At 41.3% G+C, this 20,788-nt stretch overlaps 1 protein-coding gene across 6 annotated transcripts in view; it reads right to left on the reverse strand.

Moving 5' to 3' along the window:
• LOC118280479 (ankyrin repeat domain-containing protein 50) overlaps positions 1-20,788 on the reverse strand; it is a 106,255-nt gene that overhangs the window by 7,865 nt on the left and 77,602 nt on the right. For 4 of the 6 annotated variants that reach the window (XR_007706556.1, XM_050701743.1, XM_050701742.1 and 1 more), the window contains exons 24-40: positions 20,702-20,772; positions 20,182-20,363; positions 19,513-19,654; positions 18,488-18,678; positions 16,922-17,020; positions 16,311-16,494; positions 12,892-13,075; positions 12,440-12,509; positions 11,627-11,773; positions 11,183-11,266; positions 9,920-10,123; positions 8,475-8,626; positions 6,307-6,434; positions 5,348-5,511; positions 4,896-5,019; positions 2,482-2,568; positions 198-268 (exon numbers count right to left, since the gene is read on the reverse strand). Coding sequence is in view for 5 of the 6 variants with exons in the window: in XM_050701743.1 (XP_050557700.1) it covers positions 198-268; positions 2,482-2,568; positions 4,896-5,019; positions 5,348-5,511; positions 6,307-6,434; positions 8,475-8,626; positions 9,920-10,123; positions 11,183-11,266; positions 11,627-11,773; positions 12,440-12,509; positions 12,892-13,075; positions 16,311-16,494; positions 16,922-17,020; positions 18,488-18,678; positions 19,513-19,654; positions 20,182-20,363; positions 20,702-20,772 (2,284 nt within the window). In the remaining variant the exon portion in view is untranslated. The remainder of the gene's footprint in view (positions 1-197; positions 269-2,481; positions 2,569-4,895; positions 5,020-5,347; positions 5,512-6,306; positions 6,435-8,474; positions 8,627-9,919; positions 10,124-11,182; positions 11,267-11,626; positions 11,774-12,439; positions 12,510-12,891; positions 13,076-16,310; positions 16,495-16,921; positions 17,021-18,487; positions 18,679-19,512; positions 19,655-20,181; positions 20,364-20,701; positions 20,773-20,788) is intronic. The other 2 variants (XM_050701744.1, XM_050701745.1) reach the window with 2 other exon arrangements.

Raw genomic sequence — 20,788 nt, forward strand, 5'->3', positions numbered from 1 at the left:
TAGTTAATTAATTATTGTCAAATTCTATTGAGATTACATAAGACCCTACGCTTTTTGAACACCAAAAAAGGATTATTAAATTCCACTGTGACATCAAAACACTAAAAAATTTTCAATTATTCTTTGCTTGGTCCAGGAATCAAACTTATTGCTTAACCATTATTTTATCTACTTACTAATATTTACTATGTACTTACCGAGTCCATTTCTGACGTTAGCAACTAGCCGCATCGCAGGATTTGTGACAATACCGTTCCTCTTGCTTTTACTATAAACAAACAAATTACAATTTTAAAAACAAAGAAGTATAATAAACGTTCTTACACAATACAATTCTCATAAAAACTTTAGTAGCTATAAGCCTACTCTAAAAAGTTAAGTTAAGTTAATTTTTCTCCTGTGTCGTGGGTGCGTTTACAAACATACAAGTTCACATACACATGACACCCAGACCCGAAACAACAATTTGTGGATTACACAAAGAGTTGTTCCGTGCGCGAACGGCTAACGAGGCGCGCTAGCCCAACCACCGGCCCAACTTTGCAGTCAACATTTTCTTTAGAATTTTTTCAAATAAAATATTAAAAAAATCCATTAATAAACCTAGCAATTTGATAAAACTTTCATGCAATAAGTAAAACAAAATTTCAAAATCATCCTTTCGTTCAAAATATATTACCACATTATATATTTTTTTAATCTATCCTTAAACCCCAAGATGCCGTTATTCAAAGCTACAACAACTTCCATAGTTAGCAGAAATGCACATTAATAGTTAATTAGTTTATATTATTATTAGTTTAGCTCCATTACCAATTAATAGTTAGCTCAATAGCTGCAAAGCTTCGGTTAAAGTTAGAACACTATAATTATGTCAATATGACAATTAGTTAATGATGTCCTTATCCCAATCTACATAAATGAACGTTATATATCCTCTTCTTCAATTTATTTAAGTTAAACAATTTAAAACTATAATTTTATTATAGCATTTGATGGCTTGGCTTGGAACTAGTCGAGTTCCTCGTCAAACAGTTACGTGAGTAAGCCGATAACATAATAATTTATTTACATTCGTCACTTTCTTTGGAACACATTCATTTAATAATAATTAGCTTCTACTAGCCTATGTGTTAATCCAGACCATAATCTACCCCGGTTCCAAATTTCATTCTAGTCCCTTTAGCCGTTTCGACGTGATTGAGTAACAAACATACACACAAATACATACACATTTATAACATTAAGTACACTATACTTAATGTAAGAATCAATTCTAATGTATAAGATACATTTGGTATAACGCTATAACATCATTATGTTGATGAAGCGTCTTTCGCTCTACCATACCTCTTTGGTATGTAAAATTTGCAGCAATCGGCGTTCCATTGTCTCTGCTATGGGAGACAGGCCTGAGGTTATGTATTTATGTATGTATGTATGTAGATTGAATAACTAACAAATGACTGGACCAATCTAAGTGTGGGAGAGCCATGCTTCGGCACGAATGGGCCGGCTCGACCGGAGTAATACCACGGCCTCACAGAAAACCGACGTGAAACAACGCTTGCGTTGTGTTACGTTGTGTGAGTGAGGTTACCGGAGACCCAATTCCCCCCTTCCCAATCTTCCCCATCCCCATTCCCGAACAATAACCCTTAAATTCCTAACTCCCAAAAAGCCGGTAACGCACTTGTAAAGCCTCTGGTGTTTCAAGTGTCCATGGGCGGCGGCGATTGCTTACCATCAGGTAATACGTCTGCTCGATTACCGGCAAGTCCCATAAAAAAAATCACATCAATAACGCTATCACATGAATATTAATGAATGATGACGATGATGATGACGAAAGCAGTAGGTACAGCATATGCCAATCACCAGCCAATTAGCCAATCCCAGCCTTGTAGAGGTGTGACCGTTTGAAACCTACCTATACACAATACCTATTTTAATATCATATAATCGATATACCATCCATTTCCCTGATAGTTAAACATCGATATTATCAAAGTTTAAAAACGATTGTGTAGTGTCTAGTTTAAAAATCTATCGACTAAATCGTTCAACAAATCTGAATCGAAGATTATTAAAAATATTAATGAGCCGTAAATAAAACACGATTTTCACCTAATATCCCGGCAACGTTGACTAGAAAAGTTATGAAGTCTTTATTTATTCTAGTAGGTAATAAGGGTCCTTCTCAATTTTATAATATACAAGAAACTTAATTTATATTGTCACATACCAAAACAATAGGGATGATGACGGGGTATAAAAATTAAAAATCTATTTAGTCCGTCAGTTAGGTAATGAAAAAATATTAGACACGTTTTGTAGAACTCCTACCCTAAATCATTCAATCTGATCCACTATAAAATATTGTTTAACCACATTCACCCACTACCATAAAACTAAGTCCCCCACACCTTTAGGCTGAACAGTCACACCTCGGTCAAATCACTCGGCATATGCAAGACTCACTTCTTTTTGAATATCCGGCCCCTGGCTCTGCCGATACTGCCAACTAGCTTGTTGTATGCAACGAGACCCATCGCTTTCCACACCTCGCTACGTTACACATACATTTATGTAGTGTTGCGGCTTAATATTAAGTTAAGGACGAATATTCGGCTTTCGGTTTTAAAGGTATTTTGATAAAATTGTGTTTTAACTGGAATTAATTTTAGGTGGTAATTATAAAAGGTTGAATTGGAACTCAATATGAGCGCTAGCATTAGAACTTAAGACGGGATATTTACCATGTTTATTTATGTCTATCAGTTTCCGATATTTCGGTACTATTGCAAGCGCCATGATCATTCAATTCATGATCAGACATAAATAAACATTGTAAATATCCCGTATCAAGTTCTAATGTTAGTGTTAGTGACCATGTCAGTTTAGAAACTTATATCACTATGAGCGGTTAGCATTTACCAAAGTTGGCATTCCGAATAGATTCGAATAATTTTTTAATAATAATAATGTAAAAATCTAAGATTTGGGAAATAATAGACGGAAATACACAATTCTTATTAAAAATAATAAATTAATTTATGTACCTTGATCATAAAACTGTTACGTCGAAAGCCGAATATTCGTCCTACTCATTACAAATTACATGTTAGCATTATCAAACACATTACAAAAGCATTACATTTACGTCAAAACTAATATATTTATCCCCAATTACATTTAAAGAATCCATTAAATAAGTAGGTATTAAACAAACAAATATAAATTGAAGCATGTTTAACCCAATCTTAATTTTATCCGACTAGTCAATATTCGGCCTTACTAAAGCCGAGTACTACATTATTCGGCTACTGAAACTTAACCATAACATAACGTCATGCCTTATAATCCGTGAAGGAGTAGGCAGAAGGCACATATTATTATGCAATTTAACACACACTTTTCACCAGTTATATCGCGAAACCAATGTCATAGGGGGGCCTGTTATATCTAGACACACGGCAGTGTGTCCGCCAAGTTCGAGCAAAAAAACCGACACACCGGCCGTGGGTTATATTACACGAACCATTTCGGGCCAAGTTCGACCCACCTATAACTCAAAATCTATTTTATCTACGCATATGAAATTTCTAGTATCTGTCGAGATCTACTTACTTATCTAAAATACAAAATTTCATTAATGTACCTATTGTAGGTCTTGAGATATTGACTCAGAAAATCGCTATTTTTACTATACACTCACTGACTGACTCACTCATCAAAAACCTAGACCACTTCCAATGGTCGTATTGACTTGAAATTTGGCATGGAGGTAGGTTTTTAAGTCAAGGTAAAGGAAAAAATCTGAAAATGGCCAAGTGTGAGTCGGTTTTAAAAATAATGAAGGTGTAAATTCATACCCCTAAGGAACTAAAACAAAATGGTCCAATGGTCGTACCGACCTAAAATTCGTTACGAAGGTTTGTATTTAGTCAAAGTAAAGTAAAATAAGAAAAAAAGAAAATAAACCTTACAAAAATAAATGAAATCCCACCCAAAACATAAATGTGAAAGGCTGCCAAGTTCGATAATATTGGAATGCTTCGCCTATAAAAGAAGTGAGATCTAAATAAGTACCAAGTTCCATACACAGACCTCAGTTAAAAATGATATAACTTGGCAAGTTTTAATAGAAAATTATTGACTTGCGTTTAGTAGGTTTATAACAAAGTGTGTGAAAACTTGCCAATTTGTTATATCATTTTTAACTGAGGTCTGTGTATGGAACTTGGTACTTATTTAGATCTCACTTCTTTTATAGGCGAAGCATTCCAATATTATCGAACTTGGCAGCCTTTCACATTTATGTTTTGGGTGGGATTAAAAGCTAGTTGAATAGGGGTCTGCTATATTAAAACTCCTTTGAATAGTGGCCCTGTTATATGAAAAGTCGATTGAATAGGGGCTGTCATATTAAAACTCCATTGAATAGGGGGTCTACTATATTAAAAGTCCATTAAGTCGGTTATACTACAAGTCCCTTTAATAGGGGGTTTGTCATATTACGAGTCCCATGTAATATCCCTATTATGTTATGTAATAATAATATGTGACTGCCTCATTAGTCGAGTGGTCGCAAGTGCGACTGCCGATTAAGGGGTCTCGGGTTCGATTCCCGGGTCGGGCAAAGTATTACTGAGCTTTTTTCGGATTTTCGAAAATTTCTCGGTAGTAGCACGGAGTCTGGAATTGTGTCCAGTATATGGCAATAGGCTCACCCCCTATTACATGGGACTTATAACACAAATGGTGAAAAGTGGGTGTACATGGTAAACCGGCATTACGTGCCGTAATGTGCACCTCTGCCTACTCCTTCGGGGATAAAAAAGGCGTGACGTTGTGTTGTTGTAATAATAATGTGTGTTTGTTAGTTTACTGACCTCTCGCTCCTATCCTGCGGGGGTTTGCTGTCCCGGCCCAGTATGATCCGCATGTGTGTGTCTCTATTGAAGTGTGTGTCGGTCAGGACTGGCTGCACTGACGTCAGGCTTGGCGGCTGGGAGCCTGTTGGGGGGAGCAGAATCGATTAAGATGTTTTTATCTTTTTTTGATAACGTTGCCCCACACTAGAATTTTCTCCTGCATCGTGGGTGCAGACCCAGACCCGAAACAACTTGTGGATCACACAAAGAGTTGCGGGAATCGAACCCGCTACACGTTGTGCGACAGCTGGTCGCCCAGCTACCGTGCTGTACCGTCACATCTCCCAAGTAATGATGCTGTAGGAAGGTTTCAAACCTACACTTTAATGCATGAGAAACGGATGTTTTAAACCTAACAATTGAAAGCCTAACAAAATTAAATATTTCAAGAATAATCTTATATTACTTACCAAAACTGGGCGGTAGAGCGGGTTGCGTAGGACTACATAGGTCACTGACGGGGGTGCGAGGGGGGGACGCGTACAGCGGGGAGGCGTGGCCGTGGCCGTGGGGGGCGTGGCCGGCGTGGGACCACGCGCCCAGCTCTAGGTCACGCTCGTTCGCTAGGTAGCTCCTGGAAATTGGGTGTAAGGATTATCATAATTTTCATGATTGTCCACACGTCATCACGGAGTTTGTCATAATTTGTAAGCTTGGAAAATAAAAAAACAAAAAGAAAAAAAGCAACGACACGCCTTTTCTCTCTTTCCTCTCCTCTCCTTCGTACCCGAAGGCGTAAGCAGAGGTGCTTATTAAGGTACGTAATGCCGCTATACAATGTACACCCACTTTTCACCATTTTGTGTTATAAGTCCCATGTAATGTAATAGGGGGCGAGCCTATTGGCCAACGCGACAGCCAAAGTGGTACCATACAAAAACATATAGCATTAACATAGTTTCCATTGATTTACTGTTTAGGGAACAGAGAGTAAAGTTCCCTAAGAAAAGGAGGATCCTCCGACCAGGCGAGGTGATCATGCCTGGCGGGCTTTCTGCCCAACTGTTGTTCGTTGGGATTTTCTATCCGTGTTAATTCGCATGTAAACTTCATATGTGCGATGCAGGATATTTGTGACGTCATCCGTTGATTTGCTCGTCGATAGTCTATGTGCGACTTCTGTCTAAATAATGTATCAGAGATATTGTAAAAAACATTTTTTGAAAAGAGTAACGATGGAGTTTCTTGCTCGTTCTTCTCCATTCGAAGCAACACTTTGGAACGAGCGCCTAGCTTCACTGACAGACAGACTGACGGACAATTCAATTTGACGTTTCAAAAGTGCCTAATTTAGGATTAATTGAAATAAATGCTTTGACTTTGTGATCTGTCACTTGTTACTTGTGAATGTGTCGCCACAACTGCATACCTGAGCTTGGAATCTTTCTCCGCGACGTGGTGGTCCGGTATGTCGCGGCGCGGGGCGAGGTCGCGGCGCCCGCGCCCGCAGCGCGCCACTTGCTGGGCGAACGACAGCGACAGGTTCGCGCGGTTGCCCTGCGCAAACAGTAACAATAACAATATTTTTATTGTGTCAAAAATCTCTTTACAATAGTGTGTACAGAATCCTCTTTTATAGACAAAAAAATGCCTGTAGTAGAAGACTCTGCCCCTCCCCATTTGCATAGCGTGATAATTAACACAATAACTTAAGAAAATAATAATAATAAAAAAATAAAAAATGTAATTAACTTTAGGGAACAATTTCAACAAAAAGAGAATATAATTAAAGATGTGAGTGTGTATGTGTGTGTGCGCGTGTGTGAGTGCGTGTGTGTGAGTGCGTGTGTGTCTGTTTGTGTGTGTGTAAATGTGACTGACTATGTTTACTACATTTATTTATTTATTTATAGCTTACTTTCTAAGTACATGATATGGTATATGTGACATGAGGTTCTTAAGCCAATAATAGAGTTTCACAGCATGCATTATATAAAACTAGAAAGTGGCGGAAAAAGGTAACCAAACAATATAACTAAGAGCTAAACAACTAAAAGTGAATAACTAAATAACTAATAATAAGTGAGTAAACCAGTATTATTTACGAATCGGTGAGCATCATATTTGGGAAAAGGCCCAGTGGCAAGGTCAGTGTCGCAACTTTTAATACCCTGACGCCCGAATACTCAAACGCTACTCAATTTTAAGTTGCACTTAAGTATCGTGTTATCTCTGTCATTTTATAAAGAATGGATAGTGACAGAGCTACATTTGAGAGAGTCTTAAAATTGAGTAGCGTTTGAGTGTTCGGACATAAGAAGTGGGTAGCGCCGCATATGTATATAGTTTACGGTAGTACACTTTTTAAACAAAAGGAATAGTAGCAGCGCGACAATCGCCGCGTCGTGTGTCGCTGAATGCCGCTCAATGCCGCTCTCACTCCATGCTAACTGTCAAGAGTTGGTCTCTTAAGGCACGCGTCCACAGCCCCGCATCGTACGCATCGCACGCAACGGATTTTAGTTTGTCTTGTATAGAAACTCATACAACTGCGTCCACTGATCCGCATCGTACGGACCGCTCATCGACAATGCCTACATGCGATGCGTACCGATGACGTCATGCGGAATGCCGATGCCAAAAATCCGAGTGAACACATTGATTCTCAGGCATTGGATTAGTAGGGGGGTCCAACTACATGGCATGCACAATGACCAGGCCGTGTATCGAAATTCTTCTCAAAAACATATTTGAACATAGTAACGAAATAAGACGCATATTCAGCCCAAGAGTGACCGTCATAGAGATAAGGAAGCGTGTTCAGGCATGTATTCGTCGTAAGGGAGATCACTTTGAACAAAATTTTGCAAATTAAGATGTTTTTGAAATTGCCCTTTTCTCTTTACACTCTACTTATCATCAATTAATTCATTTGTTTTTGAGAATTTTGTAAATAATTTTACATTTCTGTGTAGCTTTATTAACTACACAGAAATGTAAAATTAGGAAGTTTTTCTAATAGTTTGTACGCTTAATGTCATATATTTTTTTTTTTGAAATAAATCCAGTTTTCTATCGACCAAATTAGTGACACAAAACAAAATTTGATGAGAAATTATTTGCTATTTTAAAACGAATGATATTTCTGCCATTATTAGTATTTATAAATTATTACTGATGTATTGGCAACTGATTAAAACTAAAACTACTAAAATCCAACCAGTATTTTTTTATTTATTGATGTTTTTGTAATCAATTCGGGATCTTTTTACCAAAACCAAAAATGTTGAATATCTCAGAAACTAGCCACTTTCCGCCCAAGGACCTCAGGGCTAATTTTGTAGGAAATTAGTTGTATTATCACCTCCCGAGAGGAATACGTCGAATTCAAAGTCATCCTGTATAAAGCTGAAGAATTTGTTTGTTTATTTGAACGCGCTAATCTCAGGAACTACTGGTCTGATTTGAATAATTCTTTTTGTGTTAGATAGCGCTTTTATCGCGGAAGGTTACAGGCTATAAATATCACGCCACGATGAATAGGAACCGAGCAGAGAGAGAGTGAGCTAGTAATGAATAAATCCGTATAGTCCATACCTTGTCAGCATTGGCCGTCTCTGGCTGGTCGTGGTGGGAGTGCGACCTGGCGGAGCCGGCCGTCATGTTGGAGGACGACTTGGTGGAGTTGGAGCTGTGCACGCTGCGCCGCTTGTACTCCGGGGACCCTGGCGGCACGGGGAGGGTACACACTAACTCAATTATGTACATCTATACTCATATTATAAAGCTGAAGAGTTTGTTTGTTTGCTTGTTTGTTTGAACGCGCTAATCTCCGGGCATACTGGTCCAATTTGAATAATTCTTTTTGTGTTGGATAGTGCATTTATCGAGGAAGGCTATAGGCTATAAAACATCACGCTATGATTAATAGGAGCCAAGCAGAGCGGGTAAAACCGCGCGGAAGTAGCTAGTGGTATTATAATCAAGCCTCATCTAGCTATTTGAAATATTGACGTGTAAAAGTATTATTTTGTAATCTATTTACAGAAATAAATATCATTTATCATTTATATTCACACAATACATACACACAACGCACACAACGTCACGCTTTTTTATCCCCGAAGGGGTAGGCAGAGGTGCACATTACGGCAACAATATACATTATTCACATAATGATTAAAAAAAAACTGCCTCGTTGGCCGAGTGGTTGCAAGTGCGACTGCCGGGCATAGGGTCTCGGGTTCGATTCCCGGGTCGGGCGAAGTATTACTGGGCTTTTTTCGGTTTTTCGAAAATTTCTCAGTGGTAGCACGGAGTCTGGAAATGTGACCGGTATATGGCAATAGGCTCACCACCTATTACATGGGACTTATAACATAAATTGTGAAAAGTGGGTGTACACAGTGGCATTACGTGCCATAATTTGCACCTCTGCCTACCCCTTCGGGGATTAAAGGCGTGACGATATGTATGTATGTATGTATGTATGTATGTATTAAAAAAAAACTTGGTGGAGTTTTCAAGCATGTTATTCGAATTTTAAATAAAGAAAAACCATCGTAGTGTAACGGAGTAGCAAAAACAAGTTCAAAAACAATAAATCCTGGAGTGTGGTAATGAAACCGAAAATGTCGGCACGAATGGGCCGGCTCGACCGGAGTGATACCACGGCCTCACAGAAAACCGACGTGAAACAACGCTCGCGTTGTGTTTCGTTGTGTGACTGAGGTTACCGGAGGCCCGAAAAAAGCCCTTACTTTGCCCGATCCGGAAATCGAACCCGAGACCGCAACCAACGAGGCAGTCGATTTATTACACAACAATATTTAAAGATGTGTACGCGTCTATAGATATTTCGAGGAGCATTCGATTACTTTCAAATCACATTGGGGTCCTCAAACATACAAATACATTATGACACAATATCCCTATATTGTGTGCTCCAACATAAACGCACAAGTCATAAAAAGGCCAGCCATATTTTACCATTCGTAAAAACATTAGATGATTAAATTTGAAAGGATGTTAGGTGTAGGTACCAGCACTAGGCGGTCTTGCAGGAACTAGATCATGGTGGGCAGGCGCGGAGGGTGCAGCGGCTGCGGCGGCTGCGGGGGCTGCGGAGGCTGCGGAGGCTGCCGAGGCTGCAGAGGCTGCGGAGGCCGCGGGCGCCGGCCAGCGCTCCAGCAGGCGGCAGATATTGGCGTGCCCCGCCCGCCACGCCACCTTCGCGGGGGTGCGGCCTGGGGGGGACACGAGCTCTTACAGGAGTGCAAGGAGTGGGTAAATAAATAAATAATTAACAGCTTGCAATGGGCATTGTTCATAATTTATAAAATATCGTAATTGAAAAACCATTTCGAGGAATATTTTAAATTTTTAATTAGTCCATAATGATAGGTAAGTCACCTATCATTATGGACTAATTAAAAATTTAAAATATTCATCATTTATTGATATTTCGTTAAAATACGGTTGACCTTGCTTGTCCTTCAAATCGCGTCATAATAGGACGTAATACGATATTTTCTATGAACAGTTTGTTTTGGTTTTGTATGTTTCAAATAAGTGCGTTATGACGTCAATCAGTAATTTTGACGTTCAAATAGCAGACTTATGTTACTAGAAATTTAGCTAGGAAAAATCGAAAATTATAATATGTTCATCAAATTTATGAACGAGAGTGTTGATTATTTTTTAATATCTGTTATTGTATTGAAAATCTTAAAAAAAAAAGTTGTAATAATTTATTTTTGACCAAGGTATTTTACCCAATTGCAACGCTAACTAGTATACACCAACACATCGACACAACGAGAGAGAGGTACAGCTTTAAGAGGAACTGCTTTTCTCGTCTATTAGTTAGCATACGAGAAAAGCTCTACCAGTTTCTAGTTTCACCGGTACTCTCAGTACGAGCTTGCTTTACGTTGAACGGAAACAAAACAAGAGCGCTGTTTGACCGGTTCGAATGCATCAACCAATCAGAGCGCCGAAACGCCTCTGGTGTTTCGGGTGTCCATGGGTTACGGCGATTGCCTACCATCAGAAGATCCATCCCTCCGATCGCTCATATAAAAAAAAAATATGACACATAATTATATTATACTAGCAAACCCGGCGAACTCCGTTTCGCCACAAATAATTTTCCGTTTTTTTTTTTTTAATTTTCTTTGCTATAAACCTCACGGAGCCCGAGACCTTTCCAACGAATGCAAAACCGTGGAAATCGGTTCGTGCGTTCTGGAGTTATAGCGTCAGGAAGGAAAACCCGACTTATTTTTATATTATAGATAACTCACCGCAATGGTCAGCCTGCATGGGATCGGCCCCATGCTGCAGTAGCCACAGCACGCACTCTTCGTGACCTTCCTGAGCCGCGATACCTGAAGTAAGAATTAATATTTAGTAAATTTCTTTGTATCTTTATTCACTAGCTATTTCCGCGAAATATGGACAAATAAACAGTCACACTATCGCATGTATTATACATATAAACCTTCCTTTTGAATCACTCTATCTAAAAAAAACCGCATCAAAATCCGTTGCGTAGTTTTAAAGATATATAAGCATACAAAGGGAAATAGTGTGGAAGAGCCATGCTTCAGCACTGCTGGGCCGGCTCGACCGAAGTGATACCACGGTCTCACAGAAAACCGACGTGAAACAATGCTTGCGTTGTGTTTCGTTGTGTGTCCTTGTTCCCAATATTTCCGATGTAGTGTAGTATGGGCTGCTAGACTCACCGAGTGGCGTAGCCCCCTGTGTACAGACGGCGGAGGGCGAAGCCCCGTGCTGCAGCAGGGCCCGCAGGACGGCGGTCCGGCCGCGCCACGCCGCCGCGTGCAGCGCCGTGCGCAGGCAACGGTCGCGACCGTCCACGCACGCTCCGCCTGGGGGGAGGGGGGACGCCACTTTTAAAATCAATCCAATAAAATCCCAATAATTATTCTATGTCAAACATATACTTAAAATGCGACGACTGCCTCGTTGGTCGAGTGGTCGCAAGTGCGACTGCCGAACAAGGGGTCTCGGGTTCGATTCCCGGGTCGGGCAAAGAATTACTGGGCTTTTTTCGGATTTTCGAAAATTTCTCGGTAGTAGCACGGAGTCTGGAATTGTGTCCAGGATATGGCAATAGGCTCACCCCCTATTACATGGGACTTATAACACAAAAATTGTGAAAAGTGAGTGTACATTGTATAGCGGCATTACATTCCGTAATGTGCATGTGCACCTCTGCCTACCCCTTCGGGGATAAAAGGCGTGACGTTGTGTGTGTGTGTGTGTATACTTAAAATGGTGTTTCTTTAAAAAAAAACGTTGATGTTCTCCTGTGTCGTGGGTGCGTTTACAAACATACAAGTTCACATACACATGACACCCAGACTCGAAACAACAATTTATGGATCACACAAAGAGTTGCTATTATTCTCACTGATATACTAAACTCACAGACATAAATAAACATGGTAAATATCCCGTATCAAGTTCTAATGTCAGTGTTAGTGACCATGTCAGTTTAAAAACTTATATAGTTGCTATTATATTAGACTCACCGACTTTAATGAGCAGGTTGACCATGTCCGTGTGGCCTTGCCACGCAGACACGTGCAGCGGGGTGCGGCCCTATGCACAAACATAATGACAATCAAATATTACTAATATTATAAATGGAGATAATGGAACGAATGTCCAGTTCGTCCCAACATCTGTTGCGATCCAAGTTGATTGCGGGATCCAAGACAATTGGCTACTTGACAGTTTTCGAAAAAGTTTTGTATTATATTCAGATGTTTCTTTTTTACGTCTTACAATAATTTATTTTCTCGAAATATAATTATTTAATAGAAAAATAACATATTTTGTAACGCCTCTGCTGTTTCTGTCCATGGGCGGCGGCAATTGCTTACCACCAGGTGATCCGTCTGCTCGTTTACCACATAAAAAAATGTTTTTGGGATCCTGAGAAAAAGAATAAGTAGAGGATGTACAGAGGATGGGCAGAGACCTCGTTGTCGGTGGTGTCGACGTGCGCCCCGCAGGTGGCGATGAGGCGGGCGGCCATGGCCAGGCGGTTGTCCAGCGCCAGCACGTACAGCGTGGAGCGCCGGTCCGCGTCCAGCGCGTCCACGTCCGCCCCCCGCACGTACAGCGCCTCCACCGTCGACTCGTGGCCCTCCAGCGCCGCCAGTCTGGGGGCGGGTAAATAAATCTTTATACAGTAGAAGCTCCTTATTCGCGCTTCCTTCATTCGCGTTTTCACTATTCGCGGATTGAAAAAATGCGACCCAATTCCTATATTCGCGGTCTAAGATTTCTTTATTCGCGGATCGAATCGAAATATCGGTGCGTAACCTAAAAAAATACATTCACTATCCTTTGTCAATGCGTCAGTAGAAGGATAAAAAAAATAAAATAGACCTTATTACAACTACGTCTAGATTGTGACTTCTGCCTAAACCTAGTGTGACCTAAACCTGATGATAATAATATTATCATCAGGCAATCTGTATGATCAGAAAGTTCAATTAAACATTTTTTTATCTACTATTTGCTTCTTGATTTCGTCATCTAGGAACGTATCCCCTATAACCCCATACAAATTACCATTCCATATTCACGGTTTCTGTATTCGCGGCATATTTACGGAACGCATACCCCGCGAATAAAGAGCTTCTACTGTATATATAATTCTTCTGTAAGTGTGTATGTCACTAAACTCCTCTTAAACGATTGGACCGATTTTGATGAATTTTTGTGTGTGTGTTCAAGGGGATCTGAGAATGGTTTAGATTCACAATTTTGTCCGCTGGACAATGTTTTTTTTTAATTAATTTTTAATTTATTAGTAGTTGTTGATTTTGGAATGTTTTACATTGGATCCGACAAATTTTCAAATTAAAGACGTGTAGACAGGACAACGTCTGTCGGGTCCGCTAGTATAGTATAAGAGTGAGCAATGTAACTCAAAGATCAATCATCAAATGCGATAATATTCAAGATCTGTTATTGTAACACTAAATATTTTATTGAGAGGAAAATCTTCCAGTTTCTCCTCCCGCCTTAGGTGAGGTGAGAGTGTCCGACTCTTACTGACAAAAATGTTTGGAAGCAAATAATAGAAAAATAAATTGTGGAATTATTTGCAAAGGCACAGACGAATCACTTAATTCATAAGTGATTTCTTATTACAGCGAGAAAAAAAGAAAATTACATGCCTTTAAATTTCACACACAAAAAAAAAAAACAAATGACAAGTATGTACAGTTTATGCAAAGATTTGATAATAATAATCTGGGGACACGGCAGTGTCCCCGCCAAGTCGAGCACGGCCGTACCATCCTTTTCTCGAAGCAATTCGGGCCTTTTTCGACCCCCTATAATTCGGTTGTGGATAAAGCAAGAAACCTGAATCTTCAGTAACTAATCCGGCATTGTATAAACACGGAATATTTAAAATTTCAGTCAATTTGAACCAGTAGTTTAAGAATGACAACTTGTTAAAGTTTCTAAATTTTGTCACTCACTGACTCACCGATCATCAAAAGTCCAAGGCACTTCTAGCAGACTTAGAAGCTTCATATTTGGAATACATATAGAGTTTAGTGTCTTAATCATGGGAAAACTTAAATATTTTGTAATTTCGGTCCAGTTTTCCAAATACACCAACTGCATCAATAACTTTGTAATCCCATATAAATATATGGGATTACAAAGTTATTTATGCAGTTGGTGGTTGGTGGTGGTTACAAATTTAATAGGTGTAGATAGGTACCTACCATATGAGGCAAGGGAGGGGGTATAGGGTGGGTAAGGGTGTGTTTAGCCCATGAAACTGAACAACATTATTACTTGTAAAATGGTCGACGTAATGAAAAACACATGATTGGACATGTCTTGAAGTACGAAAATCTAATAAAACAATATATTATAATTTAAATCTGTTATATATAAATTGTTAGCGCGACTAGCCTCCTTACAGACAGACTGGCCTCTATTTTACTCTATGACTGACAAGCAAAATATACGCCAAAATGACAGAACAATGAAATGTGAATGCCTTCGAGCGAGCGGCAGCCGCACGCATACGTGCGAGCGCCCTCATGCTGTTCGGATGTGCCTCAATCAATCGAAATTATAAATGAAAATCGCAAACTTATAGGTTAGGTTTCGAGGCATTTACGACTTTATTAATTACATTTACGACTAAAAGGCTTGCTCATTAGTTTACTGATATTATTTGCTTACGATTGGGATGTTGTTTGGTTAAGACTACATATAAAAATAAGAAAATATCATAAGACCTTTAACAAAATTCGTTAGAAGTAGATGGTATCAAAAAGAAAGGCTCTACAAAAAGAAGTGAGATCCCATCAAAAACATCCTGTAAAAAACCCAAGTCTCGCAGCTCAGTCTTTCTACCGTCAAAAGTTGTGAGATCCATGTAATACCAAGTCGGTTAATCTATTTAGTGTCTACTTGAAGGACCTTCTGTCTTAAGTTATTACATAAGTTATTATCATGCCAATATTAAAAATATTTAACGTTTTAAACAAATAGATCGACTTGGACATCGCATGAAAACAAAATGAATATTACAATATTATATTAGATTCTTTAGTCTCTCGCGCCTCACGCGATTGAAACTCTCGTTCCTGTTGGTCGCTGGCCCGTCGTGCTGTGTAGTGTGATACATACTAATAATCAAATCAAGCGATGTCCAAGTCGATCTATTTGTTTAAAACGTTAAATATTTTTAATATTGGCATGATAATAACTTATGTAATAACTTAAGACAGAAGGTCCTTCAAGTAGACACTAAATAGATTAACCGACTTGGTATTACATGGATCTCACAACTTTTGACGGTAGAAAGACTGAGCTGCGAGACTTGGGTTTTTTACAGGATGTTTTTGATGGGATTAAGTATGACCCAAATCTGCAATGAAATGGGACCAATTGAACAAGGCTTTGCGCTGGTATTCTACCGGCCCTCAATACCTTAGTCTCAACACACTCGCGAAAGAAGTGGTAGATAATTATATTAACACATTGAACGCCATGGTGGCCGCCGTTAGCGGAGGATTTGCCTTCAAACTCTCTATTAGCAGTCAGACTTAACTACAAATCAAGGTTTACTCACATAAATTAATGGAGAAACGTTTTACTAGTTTTGAGTCACAGTAGGACTCTTCATCATAGCAGCTTGCGCTTGAGCTTTTCTCCATTAATGTACGTGAGTAAACCGTGATTTTTAGTCTTTAGTCTCACGATAGTTATTGCAACTCCTTCTTTTTGAAAACGAATAAAATATATACATTTTTGTTTTGGATCACCTGATAGTAAGTGGTTTCTTAATACCTTAGTCGACTCTTATCACACCCACGAAGGGAGTGGTAGAAAATACATTAATTTATGGTCAGTTACCTGAAAGCGGTCTTCCCATCGTGCGCCCTCTGCTCGACCCTGGCGTCCCAGTTGTCCACCAGTACCTCGACGAGGCGGGTGTGGCCCTCCTGCGCCGCCAGCATCAGCGGGCCCTTGCCGTCGTTGTCCGCCTCGTCCACCTTCGCACCCGCCTCCAACAGAGCTTCGCATACTTCTATGTGACCTGGGGATAAAAGAAATGTTGTTTAGATACAGAGTATGTACGAGAAACAGGTATGTCAGATTCGTAGCAACTTGGCGGTCCATTGTCTCTGCCTACCCCCATGGGAGACAGGCGTGAAGTTATGTATGTGCCAGAAAAATAATGATTAAATGAATAAAAATGTATAAAATATTTAGAACTAACTTTTCCATGCGGCCGGCCTTTTGGGTTGTTGGGAATTCGGGGATTGGGAAGATTGGGAAGGGGGGAATTGGGGCTCCGATAAACTCACTCACACAACGCAAGCGTTGTTTCACGTCGGATTTCTGTGAGGCCGTAATATCACGTCGGTCGAGCCGGCACAGCAGTGCCGTATGTAGTGTAATTTCCACTCTTACGTTAACTTTTTTAAGATTGTAAATACTTAAAAAATATATTAAATACTGACCTTCAAAAGCGGCATAATGTAGCGGAGTCCACCCGGAATTGTCCCTGTGGTGCTCGTCCAGGCCGCGGTCCAACAGCTGACGGACTACCTCCACGTTGCCTGGGAACAAGTCACACATTACAATATTATGTTAAACGGTTTCAATGACCTCTATTATACCAAGCCAGCCTTTCTTTACGTTTGAGGTACGTTTGATATCCATAATGGAGGTAGTTACCTCCATTATGGATATCAAATATCATCTTATATTCAAAGTCAAAGTCAGAGTATATATCAGTTATATTCAAAGTCAAAGTCAGAGTATTTATTTGAATTAATCCTAAACTTGACACTTTTGAAACGTCTAATGACTTCCCCCGCCTTGTGCGAGGCGAGGGGGAGTGTAGGAGTATGTGGGGTGTTTGTGGGCGGGGTACCTTGCGCGGCGGCGACGCTGAGCACGGTGCGTCCGTCGGCGTCCATGTTGTCGACGCAGGCGTATGTATGTATATAGTATGTAGGGTACCTTGCGCGGCGGCGACGCTGAGCACGGTGCGTCCGTCGGCGTCCATGTTGTCGACGCAGGCGTATGTATGTATATAGTATGTAGGGTACCTTGCGCGGCGGCGACGCTGAGCACGGTGCGTCCGTCGGCGTCCATGTTGTCGACGCAGGCGTATGTATGTATATAGTATGTAGGGTACCTTGCGCGGCGGCGACGCTGAGCACGGTGCGTCCGTCGGCGTCCATGTTGTCGACGCAGGCGTATGTATGTATATAGTATGTAGGGTACCTTGCGCGGCGGCGACGCTGAGCACGGTGCGTCCGTCGGCGTCCATGTTGTCGACGCAGGCGTATGTATGTATATAGTATGTAGGGTACCTTGCGCGGCGGCGACGCTGAGCACGGTGCGTCCGTCGGCGTCCATGTTGTCGACGCAGGCGTATGTATGTATATAGTATGTAGGGTACCTTGCGCGGCGGCGACGCTGAGCACGGTGCGTCCGTCGGCGTCCATGTTGTCGACGCAGGCGTATGTATGTATATAGTATGTAGGGTACCTTGCGCGGCGGCGACGCTGAGCACGGTGCGTCCGTCGGCGTCCATGTTGTCGACGCAGGCGTATGTATGTATATAGTATGTAGGGTACCTTGCGCGGCGGCGACGCTGAGCACGGTGCGTCCGTCGGCGTCCATGTTGTCGACGCAGGCGTATGTATGTATATAGTATGTAGGGTACGGCGGCGACGCTGAGCACGGTGCGTCCGTCGGCGTCCATGTTGTCGACGCAGGCGTATGTATGTATATAGTATGTAGGGTACCTTGCGCGGCGGCGACGCTGAGCACGGTGCGTCCGTCGGCGTCCATGTTGTCGACGCAGGCGTATGTATGTATATAGTATGTAGGGTACCTTGCGCGGCGGCGACGCTGAGCACGGTGCGTCCGTCGGCGTCCATGTTGTCGACGCAGGCGTATGTATGTATATAGTATGTAGGGTACCTTGCGCGGCGGCGACGCTGAGCACGGTGCGTCCGTCGGCGTCCATGTTGTCGACGCAGGCGTATGTATGTATATAGTATGTAGGGTACCTTGCGCGGCGGCGACGCTGAGCACGGTGCGTCCGTCGGCGTCCATGTTGTCGACGCAGGCGCCCCAGAACAGCAGCAGGCGCAGCGCGCGCGCGTGTCCCGCGGCGGCGGCGGCCCACAGCGCGGTCCGCCCGGCCGCGTCCGCCGCCTCCACGTCCGCCTCCGCCTCCAGCAGGAGCTCGCAGATCTCGCTGGGGGGGGGGGGGACAATACACTTTAACATGTGTAATACTAGCTAACCCGACGAACTCCATTTCGCCACAAAATATTTTCCCCGATTCGTGCGTTCTGGAGTTATAGCGTCAAGAAGGAAAACCCGACTTATTTTTATACTAGCTACTTCCGCGCGGTTTCACCCGCTCTGCTCCTATTGGTCATAGCGTGATGTTTTATAGCCTATAGCCTTCCTCGATAAATGCACTATCCAACACAAAAAGAATTATTCAATTCGGACCAGTAGTTCCGGAGATTAGCGCGTTCAAACAAACAAACAATCAAACAAACAAACTCTTCAGCTTTATAATATTAGTATAGATTATAGATGTACGATGTTTTATTGCCTCGCCATCTAATAGTCTTCACCTAAAGAGCGACTTCAAGTAAAATAATTAATTAATTATATCAGATACCAAGAGTCAACATTCCAATATTTGACACTCTTAAATATAAAAAAAAAAACAATTTGACGCTATGCTAAGGCCGACGCTTTAACCTTACAGTTTTTATAAGCTTTTAACTTGTAATGTCTGTATATGTATGTATCAATGTATATTGGAATCTTACAAACACATTTTGAATACGAAAATATGACCATAAAATAATACAATTTATCAGTCATTTAGAATGCTACTACTTATTTCTTGTTGATTCCTAATAGTAACATATACACGTTTAATTTGATTAATCAAAATGCTAAGCTATGCTACCATCTATTATTGTTTTAAAAAACTTTTTAATTTAAATGTATCTTTAAATACTACTATATAAACATGTCTGCCATAAAGTTATTAGAGAGCATCACTCACGTATGTCCCTCGAAGGCGGCGACGAGTAGAGGCGTGGCCTTGTCCCGGTCGGCGCGGGACACGTCGGCGCCCCGCTCCAGTAGCAGCGCTGCGCACGCGCATCCTCCCGCGCACAGCGACGCCACTGACAGGGCTGTGCGACCTGGTGTACATGGGGAAGAAATTAACACAAGTAACGCGAAGAATACGACGAATACGGCTACACTTGATAAAGCTATACAAAACCAGTATTTATCATGGTCTCGCTTTGTATGATATTTCCGCACATTCAACGATGAAAATGCCGTAAGAGGAAACCTCTTATGACTTAATTTAAACCACATATTCGTTATCATCTTGGCTGAAAATATACGAAAAATTAACGAAATGAAGAATGAAGCAAAAAGTGCATTTTTTCTCTTTGAGTTAATTTAGACACTCTTTACAAATACGTCATTATAACAACCGCGCCGCATGTCCGTAACTTCCTAGACAACCTACAACATTACAGCTCTTCTGTGGTCAAGGTACATGGAGCTGAGAAATATTTATTAGTATTATGCTTCTGTGGACTAGTAATACTTGTAGTTTCATTTAAGTCATATGAGTGATCTCCATACTGTATACTGGTTACCATTGATTTGAAAACCCCATACATTATAAACTGGCTTTTTTATCGTCAAGACTCACCATCATCATCAGCATGATCGATTTGCGCGCCGGCATCGAGCAATGCTCTGACTATGTCCGCGTGTCCCATGTACGCTGCCGCGATGAGGGGGGTTCGACCCTCCGCGTCTGCCTTATCCGGATCTGCCCCGGCCGCCAGGAGCTTGGATACCACTGCCTCGTGACCTGACCAGGCTGCCGCTCTGTAAGGGGGAGGGGGATTAGAAAAGGGGGTAGTTTTTGCAGGAGTGTTTTGTATTGTAATAGATTCGACTGCACGGTTGACGTGGTGGCTAGACAACCGGCTGTCGTGCAACGGGTCCGATTCCCGCACGGAGCAACGCTGTCTGGGTGTCATGTGCATGTGAACTTGTATGTTTGTAAACGTACCCACGACACAGGAGGTAATCCTAGTGTGGGGCAACGTTTTTTAAAAAAAGGTAAATTAAAGAATGTGCAAATCTTGGTTGGTTTTATTTGTTTGAGAGCTTGATTCAGATTTCCTCCATTAAAATATAAGATGATGTCATTACAAACATACCTCAATGCAGTTCTATTGTCAGCATCCACACAGTCCACGTCACAGCCGAACTCCAGCAACACCTCCACGACCTGGAACACAACGTAT

Source organism: Spodoptera frugiperda, chromosome 21 (genome assembly GCF_023101765.2).
Source record: "Spodoptera frugiperda isolate SF20-4 chromosome 21, AGI-APGP_CSIRO_Sfru_2.0, whole genome shotgun sequence".
Lineage (NCBI taxonomy): Eukaryota > Metazoa > Arthropoda > Insecta > Lepidoptera > Noctuidae > Spodoptera > Spodoptera frugiperda.